Below are 19,615 nucleotides of genomic sequence, written 5' to 3' on the forward strand. Positions count from 1 at the left end.
TAATTTGTAGTTGCAATGTAGAAAACCTTTGCTCTAAAGGCCGAGATCCTAGCAAGGTGTCCGCCCTTATAATCTCTACTCCAGAATCAGAATGGAAAACACAGGACCTCCATTAATGACTAATGCATAATGATTCAGGCAGATGAGCTAAAAATTGTTAATGATAATATTATCACCAAGGGGAATAACTCTGTAAGTTCCTGATAAATAACTTCCATATTCGAACCTGTCCGAGATCTTGTCGATATATGGCTGCATACAAAGTGTCATCAAACTTGGTGGATATTTATACATCAAGTTACCGTATTCACATGGTAATTGTTGACGGGCGGACAGACGCCACGGTATGGCATAAGCTCACCTTTGTCCTTTGGACCAGGTGAGCTAAAAACCAAATTCACAACCATATTTTTGTGACATATGTTTTTAATCAGTTTTCCATTGATAATTTACATCAGAATATAATTAATACAGAAAACATTGTCTTAAACATAAAAACAAGAACAAAAAAAATATGACATTTTGCAGCACTTTTGATAATGATTTGATCTTGATACTATAAACAAGGGAAATACAAGAGGCAACAATATAACCCAATACATGATTGATATTAATTATGTTGATTATAACATGAAAAGTGCTGTGACTACAATGAAGTTAAATGAGGTTGGTCTGGTATGAAATTTCACACTTCATTATTGAGATATCCTACAGAATATGTATTGTACAGTTTTTACACCACATTTAGTAATATTTTTGAGAACCTTTCAGGAACATGAAACCCATCTAAACTCAAACTCTACGTCTAATATGTAAATCTTGTCAATAAAGTTTAGTACAAAGGAATAAGCACTCTTTTGTAAAATTTCACAGAATATAGCTGCTTTGTACAGTCTTTGGGAAATAAATTAATAAGATACACTGCCAGAAAACTCCCAAAATGGGAGGTGATCCCTCTCCCGTGTCGGTGGAAACTCATTGCGACAAGTATTATGCACTACACCAGCCAAGCATCAACAGTGCTAATCCTTCACAGTCCAGTTAAACTGAATATTGTGTTGTACACTAGGGAAGCCTATACTGCACATAGGGCACCTCTACGTCTTCACCCTCTGTATCGTTACAACACAGTTCTAACACCAGTGCCTTCACATAGGAAGGAATCTTCTTCTTGGACACTTGTTTCACCACCTCCGACATTCTACAATGTAAATATAATGTACACCATTAACGACTTATTTTGTGGGGGAAGGGTCCCAGATTAACTCTACTACATTACTTTTTTCTACATGAAATAACAGCATTATCTTTTGTACATTTTATTGCAGACCTGCATTACAGTGATACTTGGACCAGATGTATACTCTTTCAGCAGAATATCTCCCATGGGGAGGACTCCAGGTTTGTTAACAAAGACCACTAACATAAGTAATTTAACTCAAACAGTAATGCAGAGTAAGCCACATTTTATCCAGCATTGGCGATACATAGATTTTATTTTACCTGGAGTCCTCCAGCAGATATATATTTTACTGGAATAGCCCTCAGTTTTGTTCTCGATGCAACCAAAATATTACTGAAAAAAAGGACCTTTTAGAAGTTGATAAATTAAGAACATTCTTCTCTTTGATCATCAAATAGGGATATAAGACTTACGGCATTTTCAATCGTTCTGCTCGTTTAGCAGGGGACATGAAAAAGGAGTACAGCATGGACACACCCTGAGACAGCATGGTGATCTCCAGGTTCAGGTCATTCTACAAACAAATTTGATACCAAATGAGCATTGAAATAAACTTGTTACTCTATATCAATATTGGGATTTAAACTTTCCCAATAATTATACATGTATGTCCCAAAATAAGTTCTTCAATGTTTGAAATGCATTCAATAAGTATAAAAGCAATTTGGACAAGCAGCACTTATCTTCTTCCAATATTCAGGGTTCACTTCACAAGTTAGAAGTTGATATTATCGTTTATATTCATTCTGAAAATTCTGACAAAGATAAATACACCACAAATTTCTGACAAATCACTTATATCTGAAATGAAGGTTATTTTTTACACCGGTTTCTTCTCCCCATCCCCCACTACTTAATACTGAAATTTATACCTACTTTAAAATAGTCCAAAAATTCTTGCAGTGTCATCTCGCCCTGAATCTCGAATCGATCCCAAAGAGTGAATTCTTTGTCGTAGTACTGAAAGTGTTCATAAAGTTCATGTAATTACTTTGCTAGTCTGTAATTGTATGTCAACACATCACATGTACTGTAGTACTGATAATGATAAGGTCAACAGGTATATCGGTACACTACAGGTATATCAATAATACACTACAGGTATATCAATACACTACATGTATATCAAATTATCAATACAATACAGGTATATATCAATACACCACAGGTATATCAATACACTACAGGTATATCAATACACCACAGGTATATCAATACACTACAGGTATATCAACACACTACAGGTATATCAACACACTACAGGTATATCAATACACCACAGGTATATCAATACACTACAGGTATATCAATACACTACAGGTATATCAATACACCACAGGTATATCAACACACAACAGGTATATCAATACACCACAGGTATATCAACACACTACAGGTATATATCAACACACCACAGGTATATCAATACACTACAGGTATATCAATACACCACAGGTATATCAACACACAACAGGTATATCAATACACTACAGGTATATCAATACACTACAGGTATATCAACACACTACAGGTATATCAATACACTACAGGTATATCAATACACCACAGGTATATCAATACACTACAGGTATATCAATACACCACAGGTATATCAACACACAACAGGTATATCAATACACTACAGGTATATATCAACACACCACAGGTATATCAATACACTACAGGTATATCAATACACCACAGGTATATCAATACACTACAGGTATATCAATACACTACAGGTATATCAACACACAACAGGTATATCAATACACTACAGGTATATCAACACACAACAGGTATATCAAATTATCAATACAATACAGGTATATATCAATACACTACAGGTATATCAACACACAACAGGTATATCAAATTATCAATACACTACAGGTATATATCAATACACTACAGGTATATATCAATACACTACAGGTATATCAATACACTACAGGTATATCAATACACTACAGGTATATATCAAATCACTACAGGTATATCAATACACCACAGGTATATCAACACACTACAGGTATATATCAACACACCACAGGTATATCAATACAATACAGGTATATCAACACACTACAGGTATATCCGGAATATTAAATCACAAATTGGAAACTAGGCAAACATACTGTAGTTATTACATTATATATGATCACAAAGACAACAAGTTTTTGATCTGATGGCTACATATTCAACAATATCAGAACAATTATTAACAAAATTTTTCAATTAACCATGATGTAGGAGGGAAGATTTGATTTTTTTTTTCCACTCAAAATATACAATATGTAATATAAGCATTTATATTATGGAAATGTTTGATATTCTTAAATGAAATATCAACACCAGGTATGAGGGAGGAGATTATGATCAAATCAAAGACACATTTACAGAGACATTTAACAACTGGAAGCATAGCCTCACCTTGTTTACTGGAGCCAAAAGTGGTTCGGAGAAAGCGAAGAACGGTAGTGCCAGATTCACAAATCCATTCTTGTAGAGTTCTATTTTCTTATGACCTTGGGCAAGCTGGAAGTGAAAAGGCATTATAAATGTTAATTATCATATTTTATCATCTAACAATTTATATATATTTAGTTTAAGACCTAATATTTTTTCAGATTAAGAATCAAAGTATTAATATTTGAAACATATACAATACAGTGAACCTATCAATTACATTATGTAAGACCACCTGGGGGACCGAGTGAAAGTGGTCTTAATACTGAAAACTATCAAGCTCTTTTAAACGGACACATAAATATCAGGCCAATTATGATGATTGGTGGGGAATTTCAAGACTTGAATATGTAAGACAAATTTCCAATGACACAATATAGAGACAGAAGAATGAGTCGGTTTCAGAGTCTAGGGTGGGGAACGAAAGAAAAACTGGGTTTCAAAGTCACCAACAGGCAGAATTCTAAACTGTCAATACCCCGCTAAGTAAACGAAGGATTGATAAGAACTTTCAAGCCCAGGGACATAATCTGATGATTTGTTTATTGTTATGATGGAATGAGTGGTCTAGATAAACAAAACATTGAACACTGGACATGCAGCAAGCTGTTCACGCCTCATTGCACACCAGATAAGTTTGACCAGACGGCTGGCTGCAATCATGGGACTGTCAAAAGTGGTTGTAATACGGGATAGCAGGGTGGTCGTATTAATGAAGTGACCCATAAAAAATGTGACTAAACAAGCGCTCATAATTGGAGGGTGGTCGTAATTTTGAGGTGGTCATTAAGTGAGGTTTCACTGTAATTTGATTTTGACAAGTTGATTATAAAAATTTGGAACTAAATTAACAAATGTATCCGTCAAACTTTCATGCATATTATTTTCAAGGTTATACAGGAAACAATACATTAATATTAATGACAATGGGGTCGTTCATGACTTACCTTGATGAGTTCAATCCCAACCAGGCCAACCACTAGAGCTGTGGTTGTAGCAATGGCCGGGATGATCTTCCCAGCGATCAGTTTACTCTGTAGGTATAAAGGTACACAGTTTTATTAAGTCTGAACTGTTCACTTAAAGCTATGCAGCATGAACAAAGACTTAACAAAGCAACTGAAAGTAACAATTTCTTATCTTTGTCATGGATTAATCATACAGAATTAAATGAGGCATGTTAGCTAGCTGTTCATAGTACTACATACGTCCACTTTTTTTTTTACTATATTTGGTTTATATTTTATTTTTTTTTATGATATGATTTTTGACTGGAGCCTTTTGACAATAAATTTGGCAATCATAGAGATTTTTGAAAGGAAAAACCATTATTTTAACTTGTCTCGAAGCACCTTTTTCCTTACAACTGAGTTGATCAGGTACATGAGGTTGTTAAATCTATCTATTGTGTCTTTGACACTTGTTGAGACTTCCTTACAGAAAGTCTACTTTCTTACAGCCAACAGATAAAGCCAGTATTTATCCTTACCAAATGGGATTTGTTTTGCATAGTAAAAATGTAAAATTCAAATGGAAATCTGGAGGATAAGTTGCAGGATTTTATGTCCTTGCACAGAAATACCAGATTTAGATATATTGGCACTTCGAAGTTCATTAATAAACTACAATTGGGAAAAGGGCCAAATTATATAGACAAGGAAAAACAATGGTGGCTTACCTTGTGTCTGTCTGCTGGTGTGATGTCATAGTTCTCAGCTCTAAGATTCGAACATGCTACTATGAAGTCCATGTGGAAATTGGTATCATCATCCTTCTCAAACTCTATGGGTACAAGTTTGCTATCCTTCCACTTGTTTGGGGAGCCCAGTTCCTTCTGGCAATGATCCACCAGGTCAAGATCTATAAACAAACACAGCATGTAATATCGGCTCAGTTACAGGGAAATGTAGTTAAATAAGACATTAGGTCATGCGATTAAAAAAACACTGTTTTTTTGTATGTGACATTTACAGCTCCTCAGATTGTGAATCAAAAGTTACTTTCTATCTACTAGTCCACTATCTTGAGATGATGTGCACACTGCCTGTGTATGATCAGTATTGTTTAAATATTTATCAGATGACTTATCAGTATATGGCCGACAGGTTTATGGTACCACTAATGAAGATTAATGACCTTTCCACAATGCACTCATTTGACCTTTGATATATGACCTTATAATTATATGATGTTTAAGGATTATTGTACATTGGATTATTGCGGCTTTGCAAATTTTAACTAACAGATCTCTTTGTCAAGTGGACCAATGGAAAAAAAGAAACCAGAGTATACCAACAGAATAATATCATCTCATACCCGAGTTCCCTCCACCTCGGCTAGCCTCCACCTCAGCCTCAGTCGTCTCGATTTTCACTCCTGATCGTGGTTTGAATTCAGGCACTACAACTTCAGAGACCATTTTCTTAATTGCATCCCTGTCTCTTACTTGCTTGATGCCATACATCTCTGCTCGCAAGTTGGCGGCAGAACATACATAGTCCATGTGTACCACCTACAATAAAGTAAATAGTACCTGTTACCTCTGTAAGACTGGAACACACCTGGGTTAATGATTACAGAACCCTGTAAGACTGGAACACACCTGGGTTAATGATTACAGAACCCTGTAAGACTGGAACACACCTGGTTTAATGATTACAGAACCCTGTAAGACTGGAACACACCTGGGTTAATGATTACAGAACCCCGTAAGACTGGAACACACCTGGATTAATGATTACAGAACCCCGTAAGACTGGAACACACCTGGGTTAATGATTACGAAACCCTGTAAGACTGGAACACACCTGGGTTAATGATTACGGAACCATGTAAGACTGGAACACACCTGGGTTAATGATTACAGAACCCCGTAAGACTGAAACACACCTGGGTTAATGATTACAGAACCCCGTAAGACTGGAACACACCTGGGTTAATGATTACAGAACCCCGTAAGACTGGAACACACCTGGGTTAATGATTACAGAACTCTGTAAGACTGGAACACACCTGGGTTAATGATTACAGAACCCCGTAAGACTGGAACACACCTGGGTTAATGATTACAGAACCCCGTAAGACTGGAACACACCTGGGTTAATGATTACAGAACCCCGTAAGACTGGAACACACCTGGGTTAATGATTCCAGAACCCCGTAAGACTGGAACACACCTGGCTTAATGATTACAGAACCCCGTTAGACTGGAACACACCTGGGTTAATGATAACAGAACCTCGTAAGACTGGAACACACCTGGGTTAATGATTACAGAACCCCGTAAGACTGGAACACACCTTGGTTAATGATTCCAGAACCTCGTAAGACTGGAACACAATTGGGTTAATGATTACAGAACCTTGTAAGACTAGAACACACCTGGGTTAATGATTACAGAACCCCGTAAGACTGGAACACACCTGGGTTAATGATTACAGAACCCCGTAAGACTGGAACACACCTGGGTTAATGATAACAATCTATTGTGGTTTATTTTAACCCTTAACAAAATCACTGAAAATGACAAAGAGAATTTTTTTTTTATCAACATCTATTCATAGTTCCGTCTACATGGTAGTGATTTATACCTTCTACACAATAATGATTTATACCTTCTACACAATAATGATTTATACCTTCTATACTATAATGATTTATACCTTCTACACTATAATTATTTATACCTTCTACACTATAATGATTTATACCTTCTACACATTAATGATTTATACCTTCTACACTATAATTATTTATACCTTCTATACTATAATGATTTATACCTTCTATACTATAATTATTTATACCTTCTACACAATAATGATTTATACCTTCTACACATTAATGATTTATACCTTCTACACTATAATTATTTATACCTTCTATACTATAATGATTTATACCTTCTACACAATAATGATTTATACCTTCTACACAATAATGATTTATAATTTCTACACAATAATGATTTATACTTTCTACACAATAATGATTTATACCTTCTACACAATAATGATTTATACCTTCTACACAGTAATGATTTATACCTTCTTTGCTGTACTGATTTATTACTTCACATTTTACCAATTTCACACTTACGTTTTCTGTATCAAAATTCAGTGGATGTGGGCATCTCTTAGGACCTGACCAAAATGGTGCTCCTGAACTTGTCAACTACAAAGATAAATTTCACAATTATTTCTTTCTAATAAATGTATGAGCTACTAATTTATAAAGCAGTTTTCTTTCTCACATTTGTTTAGCTTAAAAATCACCAAGACCAAAATTAGTGCCAGCATTGCATTTTCAACACCACTAGAATGTCTAACACATCAAAATAATACAGTGAAAAGCCCTGGGATTTCATTATGTGTTACATGTCAACAAAAAAGCTTCATAACCACTTAGACATTTTTTACAATTGTCAAGACGTGTTACCAGATTCAACACTAACATACTGACATCTACATGTAGATATATGTTCTTACCTGATCTGGGGGGAAGTTAAACAGCAGCTTGACTGATGTCATTGTGGTAGTTTGACTGGAAAGAGGTGCGTGCAAATGACACACATTCCTGGAAATTGCTGGGTCGTTCGGTAATCAGAGCTTTGTACACGGATTCAATTGCCTCAACCTTTGAAAGAAGATGGAACAGTACAGAACATGTTGTCACTGCAGATTTGCTGGCTTATTATCATTTTTTCTTGTTGTATATGAAGTCATCTCAAACAAAATTTCATTTGCCAGTTTATTTTACATCTGTAACTTTTAAACAATTTAATTTTTTGGATAATTTTTATAAACCCTGGAACCAGTTTTGATTTTAGCAGAGACCTTCCATGGTCATTAAAATAAGACCAAGATTTACTAGAATGAAATAGTGTCGAGTCTTGAACCTGTATGCTAGAGATAATTAACAGAAGGTATTCTCCTCAATGAATTCATTATACTTCGAGCATTTTAGCATTCCTAAACAGAATTTGAAAACTAAATAATAAATAGGTCACTATGAGTTTGTTTTATGGATGAACTTACACATTGTGTGCCTTGTAGCTTCAGCGTCCTTTCCATGAACTTTGGGTCATTGATGAACTGAAGCGCTACCTCTGCTGGCTGAGTGAAAACCCCTTCAAACTGGTATCGTGCCCACTATAGTTAAATGAACATGTAAATTTAGAAACAACATAAAGAATTATCCTAATCACCATTACATAAATTTTAATTATTAAATGTAATGTATGTAAATATTAGTTGTTCAACTATATTTTCCTAAATGAAGATCTCTCATCGAGGTGGAATCCTCTACATCACAGACTTTCCAGGACAACATTAACTCACTTCCCCTCATTTGTCCTTCTTTAAAAAAAAAAATCTGTGCCCAATATGCAATTTATATACATTTTTTTTTAGATTATAAGATATTTTTACATGAGAAGAAATGAGCCAACATTTGCCAAACAGCACAAGTTTAAATACCACCATAACAGCAGTACTGTTATTAAATGATGACTTACCTGTAATGTATGTTCTATGGCGTTAGGAAAGTTTTTAAGGGTACAAGTGGGTATGGACTTCTCTGGGGGATCTTGTGACGAGGAGTAGGACTCTGTCACATGGGGAATCACAACCTACAACAAACCACACTCGTACAATAAACACAAGTACAATCAATGATTGCGAAAGCTCACCGGTGGCAGCAATCACACTATGCATTCATTTTTTATGTATGTATAAGCATGTAAATTTGAAATTGTATGTCATATAATATCACTCCTAGACCTCTAATGGATGTATTAACTAAATAAGAAGGGTGTGGACTTACAAGCTTTCCAAAACTAACCCCTAACATCTTTAAAAGTGGGGTTTTCTGTCAAAAAAGTAAGTCCACTAATTGGTAAAATGCAGAAAAAAAAAAATCACAAATTTGTTTTGCATGATTTTGCCATATCATCACTCCTGGATCTCTAATGAATGTATAAACCAAATTAGAAGAGTGATAGGTGTATACTTTTGGACTTGCCCCCAAAACTTTAAAGTGAGCTTTGGTGCCAAAAAAGATAAGTCCACAAAATGGTTAAATGCAAGAAAATTACAATTTTTTTCCTGGATGATTTTGCCATAACATCACTCCTAGACCTCTAATGAATGTATAAACCAAATTAGAAGGGCATGAGGTGTATACTTTTGGACTGACAAGCTTTCCAAAAACTTACTCCAAAAACTTTAAAGTTTTGGGGTGGGACGCCAACGTGGACGCCGGGATGACAGCATTAGCTCTCGGTTACTTGTAACCGGTGAGCTAATAACAGGAAGAATTAAGGAACATTATTTTGTTTATAATTATCTCCTTATAAAAACAGTATTCATGCTCAAATCATATAAAAGGAAGAATTAAGGTACATTTTTGTGTGTGTAATTATCTCCTTATAAAAACAGCATTAATCTTCAAATCAGTCTCCTTCCCTAGGGCTTATCTGTTAACAACATTAAGCTTACTATTTAAAATTGATGATTTTGAAAGGGATAAGGGACTTATTTGTAGTCAGAGGCTTATTCATGGATATATACAGCAGTATGAAGTTTAATATTTGCATTAGAAGGATGGTGACTATGAAGAGTTTTATCTGTATGAAGCCAGATTAGTAATCCAGATATACCTGTATATTTACATTTGCTCCGCATTTCATAGACACAATGCTAAGAGGCAGTTGCCACCATACGCCTATAACACCCAATGCCTCAGGCTATAACACCCAGTGGGTCCTTTGACATTACAAAAGGCAGGATTTTTTTGTGTTGGTTTAGTTATTTTCAAAGTTAACGAAAATGGTAAGACAATGTAAATATAAGTATTGAACAGTGGTTTTAATGTTGTTATAGTCGATATGGAAGCAAGATGTATGGTGGGCAAATGTAGCATAGGACCCCGTTATATATGCTACAATTGCCCACCATACATCTTGTTGCCATATCAACAGTTATCAACCCCAAATATGAATGACTTACCTGTACATTTCCCTTTGTTCCTAGAGTGCCTGACTCCAGTAGAGATTTACAGTAATACACACACCGTCTGTCCATGTACATTCCTACAGAAAATAATCAGATCGACTCCAGTGGTAATATAAAAACACCCCGGCTCTTAGCATTAACACTGAATGTAAATTCTTTACAAATATATAAAACTTCATTTACAATTCTTTTTATTGTCCTTCGGAATGACGACTGACACTCTTAGCATTACAACTGAATGTAAATTCTTTACAAATATATAGAATTCCATTTACAAATCTTTTTATTATCCTTCGAAATGATGACAGACTTTATTGTTGTAGTTTTACCTGAAATTTTAAACTAAGACTTACTAGCATCAATGTTGTCTAGAGCATTAGCAACACCGTCCAGCTTCTCAAAGAAGTCATCAGTGTAGATGTTTTCTGTGTCTGCTCCCACTCGGTTCTCATGTGATGTGATATTAAAGTTTGGATTCATTTCCTTGGCAGCATTAGCAGCTGTTGATGACTTAGGTTTTTGTATATCCTTGGATCGGAACAAAAACTGCCTGTTAAGGTTAGACTTCTCAATGATGTCCATGTCTGTGACAGTCACTTGTCCACCCTCTCCTGCACCCAGACCCATCAACGCCCAATTCTTCAGCATTTCACAGCCAATGGCTCCTGCCCCAACCTACAAAATATCAAAACTGGAATTAGTTATCACTTTCATGCTAAACAGAATGCTCCAGCTGTGTAATTTGGAGTTTTTCAGGCTGAACTTCAATTACTTGCAAAGAATTATGTTTATTCATTTTCTTTCATATTAAGGCAGAATTGTTATTACCACACTTTAACACGTCTTAAAGACAATAATCTACTTTCATTTTTGGTTTGGTTTGGTGGATGGGGGTAGAGAGATTTAAATACACGACAATCTACTTTCATTTTTGATTGGGTTTGGTGAGTGGGGGTAGAGAGATTTAAATACACGACAATCTACTTTCATTTTTGATTGAGTTTGGTGGGTGGGGGTAGAGAGATTTAAATACACGACAATCTACTTTCATTTTTGGTTTGGTTTGGTGAGTGGGGGTAGAGAGATTCAAATACACGACAACCTACTTTCATTTTTGATTGGGTTTGGTGGGTGGGGGTAGAGAGATTTAAATACACGACAATCTACTTTCATTTTTGGTTTGGTTTGGTGAGTGGGGGTAGAGAGATTTAAATACACGACAATCTACTTTCATTTTTGGTTTGGTTTGGTGGGTGGGGGTAGAGAGATTCAAATACACGTCAACCTACTTTCATTTTTGATTGGGTTTGGTGGGTGGGGTAAGAGATTTAATAACACTATTTGTCTTCAATATTGCCAACTTACCAAAAAGTAATTTAATGAGCCCATTTTCTTCTGGAATTCCTTTCCAAACACAGCCACCTGTCCATCGTATCGACCATTCACCTATAATACAGGTTACTTTATCATTGTAAATAGGACTGCCATTCCTTTAGTTAGGCAATTACCCCAGAGTACCAAACTCCATTCAGTGACTAAAGCTAACAAGTTGAAGAACAAGAGGCCCATGGGCCTTAACGGTCACCTGAGATTTGAATTATTTCAGTTTATTTAATTGACCCTTTTTGCCCCCCCCCCCCCCCCCCCCCCCCCCCTCCCTATCAGCCCCTAGGGTCAGTCAGGGCCAACATATGCATATTAAAAAATGTGATTTACCTATATAAACTATAGTAACACGTCAATGGTGACAATGTTTACAAAATTAGAATGAATTCCAATAGAAATAAAAGTCAAAAATGTTATTTCCCTATATAAACTTTAGTAAAGTTTAGCCCCACCCCAGGGGCAAACTTGAGACCCCAGGGTCCTGAAATTCACAATTTTGGTAAAGAACCTTCAAACCAAGCCATCTATGAAGTGTATTTGATTCCAGCATATCTGAGAGTAGAGAAGAAGATTTTTGAAGTTTTAGTCAATTTGGCCCTTTTTAGCCCCGCCCATCAGCCCCTGGGGGTCAGTCAGGGCCAACATGTGCATGCCATCAAACTGTCATCCCATGCTGACAATGTTTACAAAATTAGAATGAATCCCAATAGAAATAAAATAAATTAAAGTCAAAAATGTGATTTCCCTATATAAACTATAGTAAAGTATAGCCCCTCCCCAGGGGCAAACTTGAGACCCCTGGGTCATGAAATTTACAATTTTGGTAAAGCACCTTAAGACCCTTCCATCTATGAAGAGTGTTTGATTCCAGCATATCTGAGAGTAGAGAAGAAGATTTTTGAAGTTTTAGTCAATTTGGCCCTTTTTAGCCCCGCCCATCAGCCCCTTGGGGTCAGTCAGGGCCAACATGTGCATGCCATCAAACTGTCATCTCATGCTGACAATGTTTACAAAATTAGAATGAATTCCAATAGAAATAAAATAAATTAAAGTCAAAAATGTGATTTCCCTATATAAACTATAGTAAAGTTTAGCCCCTCCCCAGGGGCCAAACGAGAAACCCCTGGGTCATGAAATTTACAATTTTGGTAAAGCACCTTAAGACCCTTCCATCTATGAAGAGTGTTTGATTCCAGCATATCTGGGAGTAGAGAAGAAGATTTTTGAAGTTTTAGTCAATTTGGCCCTTTTTAGCCCCGCCCATCAGCCCCTTGGGGTCAGTCAGGGCCAATATGTGCATGCCATCAAACTGTCATCTCATGCTGACAATGTTTACAAAATTAGAATGAATTCCAATAGAAATAAAATAAATTAAAGTCAAAAATGTGATTTCCCTATATAAACTATAGTAAAGTTTAGCCCCTCCCCAGGGGCAAACGTGAAACACCTGGGTCATGAAATTTACAATTTTGGTAAAGCACCTTAAGACCCTTCCATCTATGAAGAGTGTTTGATTCCAGCATATCTGAGAGTAGAGAAGAAGATTTTTGAAGTTTTAGTCAATTTGACCCTTTTTGGCCCCGCCCCTCAGGCCCCTGGGGGGTGGGGACCATATAATTTACAATTTTGGTTGACCTTTAGCTATAGAAGCTTCCTGCAAAATTTCATAGAATTTGGTTTGTGGGTTTTGGAGAAGTTGAAAATTGAATTGTTTACGGACGCACGACGGACGACGGACGACGCACGACGCACGACGACGGACAAAAGGGGATTAGAATAGGTCACTTGAGACTTTGTCTCAGATGACCTAAAAACTCCTAAGTTCTATTTGGTAACATGTAAATCAGTTTCGTTTTGATTAAATGTACGATTAATTCAAGGAAAGTATCTCCATTTTCTCAATGTCGGCCATTCTTTTATATTCTATGAAATATTGGAGGCCATATCACAGAATAATTATAATTAGATGGTATTATAAGCCTAGGGGGCCCCAACACATGAACTTGACTCAAAGTATGATGTGGTCTTGTTGAATAACAATGAAATAACATTTGTTTAGAGATGGGATTAATACCAGACATTACCACAGCATATTTGTAATATAAACTCACTGGTGCACAGGACTCCTCGGTGAGAGCAGTGTCCTTGTCAGCAGGCAGACACTCCAGTGCATCAAAATACACATACTGGAATATAGGGTTAAATTTACCAGAGCAGGCCTTCATCACTTCCTGGGCTGTCATCCCTCCAATAACGGCGGCCACAGGACAGATATCACCACGGGCCGTGTAGGCTAACTCTCGCAACACATCAACATCAAACTCATCTACCTTAGCTTCCGATTTACTGTTGATTTCCTTTACCATGGCAACGAACTCCTCAGCATCAGCCTAAAATATATACACCACAAATATACAGGTTACCTGGGTACATAAACACCACAAATATACAGGTTACCTGGGTACATATACACCACAAATATACAGGTTACCTGGGTACATATACACCACAAATATACAGGTTACCTGAGTACATATACACCACAAATATACAGGTTACCTGGGTACATATACACCACAAATATACAGGTTACCTGGGTACAAACTCATCTGTATAAACCTAAAATATATACACCACAAATATACAGGTTACCTGGGTACATAAACACCACAAATATACAGGTTACCTGGGTACATAAACACCACAAATATACAGGTTACCTGGGTACATATACACCACAAATATACAGGTTACCTGGGTACATATACACCACAAATATACAGGTTACCTGGGTACAAACTCATCTGTATAAACCTAAAATATATACACCACAAATATACTGATTTCCTGGGTACAAATTCATCTGTATAAACCTAAAATATATACATCACAAATATACAGGTTACCTGGGTACAAACTCATCTGTATAAACCTAAAATATATACACCACAAATATACAGGTTACCTGGGTACAAACTCATCTGTATAAACCTAAAATATACACACCACAAATATACTGATTAGGCCATATAAAATGAATTCGTTGGCTCTCAAGCCAATTTTTGAAAAAAATGATGAGGGAGGGCAGTATTTTATTTTACTGTTTTATTGACTAAAAATCTTTTTGTTAAAATGCTTGAAATATTGGCGAAACTAAAGCGTGAACCTGAATGCTGTTTTTTTTCAGATTATTTTCCTTCAAGCTTACGGGCGCATTATAGCCATTTTATTTTGTTTTTGCGATTAAATCGGCAATGCGGCTACATTTTTTTGGATGTGGGCTGGCCTGAGAACCAATTGGTTAATTTTTTAATGGCCCTAACAGGGTACAAACACATCCGAATATATACATCACAAATACTGATTATTTCTGAAGACTTTAAACATACTTCAATATACTTCAAAGGAAGTTGTAAGTAAATTTGCATGCAAGAACATTTTTCATGGCAAAATATTATCTATATATGTAAAATTCAGAATTGTTGGAGCAAAAAAAATATCATCCTGGCTTTTATTGTGTAACAATGATGTCCAAACTTCTGTATACACACCATTACCCTTCATGGGTGTATATTATACAACACAAAATGGGTGACTGAATGCTATACCTTGCATCTGCTCTTTGGTAGACATCCCTTTTTCTTATTGAACTCGCTCAGTGCTTGAAATGCTATGTGTAACTGTGCTGGACGATCAAATTTGCCAAAATCGGTGATCACACATTCTGGAGCTTTTAAAGATTCCGAAATGGATTTCTGTAAATATAAAGAATTATTACTTGCACTTACTCACTGCATTAAACAATGTTGAAAAAGGTATAATTAAAACAAATTAAATTACAAACAATCGGTGCATTTCGCAACTTTTAATGACTGCTTATTGGATATTTTAGTACATTTTGTAAACAATTCATTTAACACTTACAAATGTAACTGTCTGTGGCATCTTGACTTGGGTGGCCACACCTCCTCGAACATAGTTAGAAAATCCAGATGTATCTCCAATGCTGAATGTGAAGGGTCCTACAATGCAGCAAGTCAATATCTGTTACTTATTTTGCATTTAAATTGAATAACCTTAATATTACATGAATCATTATTTCTAATAGAAAACCTTTTAAAGATTAAAAAGCAAATGTAAAATTAGGCTTAAAACTTAATATTGAATCACTATATTATCAAAATTCAATACCTAAAACTTTTATTTTTCTTGGCGTGCATCCATTGAGCTGTGACATTCCCTTGATCTCAGAAAAGGTAACAAAGTCTCCATCAGAGTATCCATGTCGTGCCTCATCCAGACAGGTAACCACGCCATCAGTATCCGTGGTGATGGATGCTACCATGTTACTGATTGGCTGCTCTCCATCAGTGTCATACACAGTAAATTTCTCACCAAAGTCACAGAAAATCTTCCTATAAACATTGACATTAATGACAATTTCAATACCTAGCCTTTTATTGAGATCATATAACATGGTGTTTGTTCGTGTGGAACAATAATTTGGTGTTCTATTAACATCGCCAATAACTTTCTGACCTGAAATGCTTTCACTGAAATTAATAGAACTAGGAAAGAGGGAGCAAAGTTAAATTATTTTCTCTACTACAAATTCAAAAGAAAAAGACAATAGCAAAACGCTATTTAATTATTTCTTTCTTGAATTAGCTGTAAATATCCAATAACTTTGAAAGTATGACCTGCCACACTTACCCAAACAAGCCCCTAGATTCTGCAGCTATGAAATGTACTTTATTAGCATGGCACATCTCTCCAATTTTCACCTGTTCCTCAAAGTCAGAGTTAGTCAGCACAACGACCTACAACAATATCATTGTCACGCTACATAAACCGCAATATCATTTCCAGGCCACATAAACTGTAATATCATTTCCAGGCTACATAAACCTTGAGTTTTGAAATATTTAAGTAAAAAAAAATTGATATTTAGCCCCACCCTTTAGCCACTTGGGGCAAGTCAGGTCTAACATGTGTGCATACCATTGAGCTGTCATCCCATGCTGATAATGTTAACAAAGTTAGAATGAATTCCAATAGAAATCAAAGAAATGATAGTCAAAAATGTGATTTCCCTATATGAACTATAGCAAAGTTTACCCCCTACCCAGGGGCAAATGTGTGACCCCAGGGTCATTAAATTCACAAATTTGATAAAGCACCTTAAGATCTGTATTACCGTATTTGTCCTAATAATGGTGCAGGACACAGGTAATTCACTGTTGGGGTGCCATTACTAAGGTCTGTTATTCTGAAGTTTTATGAAACAGACATTGCAAAATACCCAAGGCTGTGGAAACAGTAAAATATTTGGTTATAAAAATGTTTGGGAGTTGAGCTTAAATATCAGTGGAATATTCCTGTAAAATTGTATAAGCTTAGACAATGTGAAGAGTTCTGTTCAGTGACTAATTTTGCTAAAGAAAATTGAACACAAAAAGTAACAAAACAATTTCAAATCACAGATTATTACCATTTTACCAACACCATTTTGATACTCAATGTTTCCCCCCCCTTCTTCTTGGAACAAGAGGCCCATGGGTCTTAATGGTCACCTGAGTTTTGATAAATTTTAGCACATTTGGCCCCTGTAACCTTGAATGAAAGCCAAGGTCATCTATTTGAACAAACTTGTTAGCCCTTCATCCCAGCATGCTACAGACCCAATATCAGGTCTCTGGGCCTGTTGGTAAGGTAATTGAGAAGAAGTTGAAAATGTAAATTGTTTACGACGAACGATGCACGACGCCGGAAAAAAAGCGATCGCAAAAGGTCAACTGAGACTTTGTCTCAGGTGACCTAAATATCTACCCAGTAATTTAAATTTCCCTCCGACATCAATAGTACAATGCAATGAAATTATAGATATATATATATAATGTTTCAGACCTGTGCAAAATTGCATATCTTATTGATGCTATCCGAATACCAATAGTTACAACATATCCAATGAGCTTTGATCCATAACCTTTGAGTTGCCGTTACTCTCAAATCATTACATACTGAAATCACTATACTTTACATGAATGTTTTATTTACCTGAAATTTCTTGATAAAGTCCTCTGTAAGCTCTGCAGTATGACATGAAACTGGAACATAGGTATTCAACTCAGCAAGACGAGGGAGAGATACAACAGCGCGGTTCTTTCCCACATCAGCCTCACGCAGGAAAAACTATCAGGAAAAAAGGCAAATACAAGACATACTAGCAAGGAACGAATGAAACAATTTAAAACATTCAAAACATAAGGGGAAAAGATTAAAACTTTTTCATCTACTTTTAGTGTTCTCTCAAAAAGTTTGAAGTATACAACATTTCTTTGGTGGAATGATATGAGTGACTGTTCACTTAATTACTAACAAAAGTATTCAACTAAGTGGATTTTGTGGACTGATAATAGAGTAATTTTTTCCTCAATGACTTGTAATATGATTTATGATTACATTAGTTTGAGGGTTTCTTGTCCTTCTGTTTTATTATCAATTCACCAATTCATTCATATGTATATAAACCCTTATTTTTACCAACACATTCATAAACCCTTATTTTTACCAACACATTCATAAACCCTTATTTTTACTAACACATTGATATGTATATAAACCCTTATATTAAAGCTTTGAACAACAAACCATATATGTTAATCTTTAAATGGATTCAACATATATACAAGAGAAACTATCCAAGAATCTTCTATTTTGTTTTTACCCAAATAGCTGGAACACATGACACAAAGAGACAGATAGGAATTCAGTAAATCAACTTGTGTTTGGCCTTTTTGACAATTACACTACCAATTTGACAATGGAGTGTAACAATGTTTTGTTCTCCTTTTAGAAGACCTTATAGTTACCTGTGAACTCAAATCCATCCACGAAGCATTCTGTGTGTCCTGAATAGTGACAGACTTGACTCCACCTAGGACGACGTTTTTGGCCACCTCAATACCCAGACCTTTCATCCCACAGATAAGGATGTTGGATTTTGCCATCCTTTGCATGGCATCATGTCCCAGTACATACCTGTAGGAATCATCAAATTATTCAGTATTTTGTTTTTGTATCTGTTTTATATTTCTTTACTTTTTGAACAATTCTATTCATTATACAATATGAATGTTTCAAATACTATCCATATACAGCTAGGCTGCTACAGATCTTTAAAAGAAACAAGTACTTAATCTGTAGCAGCCTATATTGATCAACATCCTAACAAAAAAAAAAAAAAATCACTAAGAGTTGTAGAAATTTTGAATTAAATTTCTATTTACAGTAACAATGACCTTGGCCATTGAAAAAGAGTATCATATATCAAATACAGAAATATACTTACAACTGTCTGGAATACAGACTTTCATCAATGTCTCCCTTTTCTTCTGCCCCATTTTGCGCCATAGTCTGAAAATATAATCGATAATGAAATGCAAATATATACTATATATCTAAAATAAATATAAAGATCCGTATCTAGTGTGATTAAGACATG

At 35.6% G+C, this 19,615-nt stretch overlaps 1 protein-coding gene across 1 annotated transcript in view; it reads right to left on the bottom strand.

Moving 5' to 3' along the window:
* Positions 1–408: 408 nt before the first annotated feature.
* The window catches only part of LOC117331379 (ubiquitin-like modifier-activating enzyme 1), a 28,187-nt gene continuing 8,980 nt past the window's right edge, over positions 409–19,615 (bottom strand). The window contains 23 exon segments of the mRNA XM_033890078.1: positions 409–1,201; positions 1,657–1,757; positions 2,120–2,203; positions 3,677–3,781; positions 4,660–4,746; positions 5,391–5,572; positions 6,029–6,224; positions 7,811–7,885; positions 8,200–8,226; positions 8,228–8,347; positions 8,749–8,862; positions 9,228–9,341; positions 10,720–10,802; positions 11,079–11,400; positions 12,091–12,171; positions 14,223–14,501; positions 15,720–15,866; positions 16,036–16,133; positions 16,303–16,526; positions 16,825–16,931; positions 18,169–18,303; positions 18,984–19,152; positions 19,463–19,527. Of these exon segments, the coding sequence (XP_033745969.1) occupies positions 1,066–1,201; positions 1,657–1,757; positions 2,120–2,203; positions 3,677–3,781; positions 4,660–4,746; positions 5,391–5,572; positions 6,029–6,224; positions 7,811–7,885; positions 8,200–8,226; positions 8,228–8,347; positions 8,749–8,862; positions 9,228–9,341; positions 10,720–10,802; positions 11,079–11,400; positions 12,091–12,171; positions 14,223–14,501; positions 15,720–15,866; positions 16,036–16,133; positions 16,303–16,526; positions 16,825–16,931; positions 18,169–18,303; positions 18,984–19,152; positions 19,463–19,527 (3,051 nt within the window). The 3' untranslated portion in view covers positions 409–1,065.

This window comes from Pecten maximus, chromosome 7 (assembly GCF_902652985.1).
Source record: "Pecten maximus chromosome 7, xPecMax1.1, whole genome shotgun sequence".
NCBI lineage: Eukaryota > Metazoa > Mollusca > Bivalvia > Pectinida > Pectinidae > Pecten > Pecten maximus.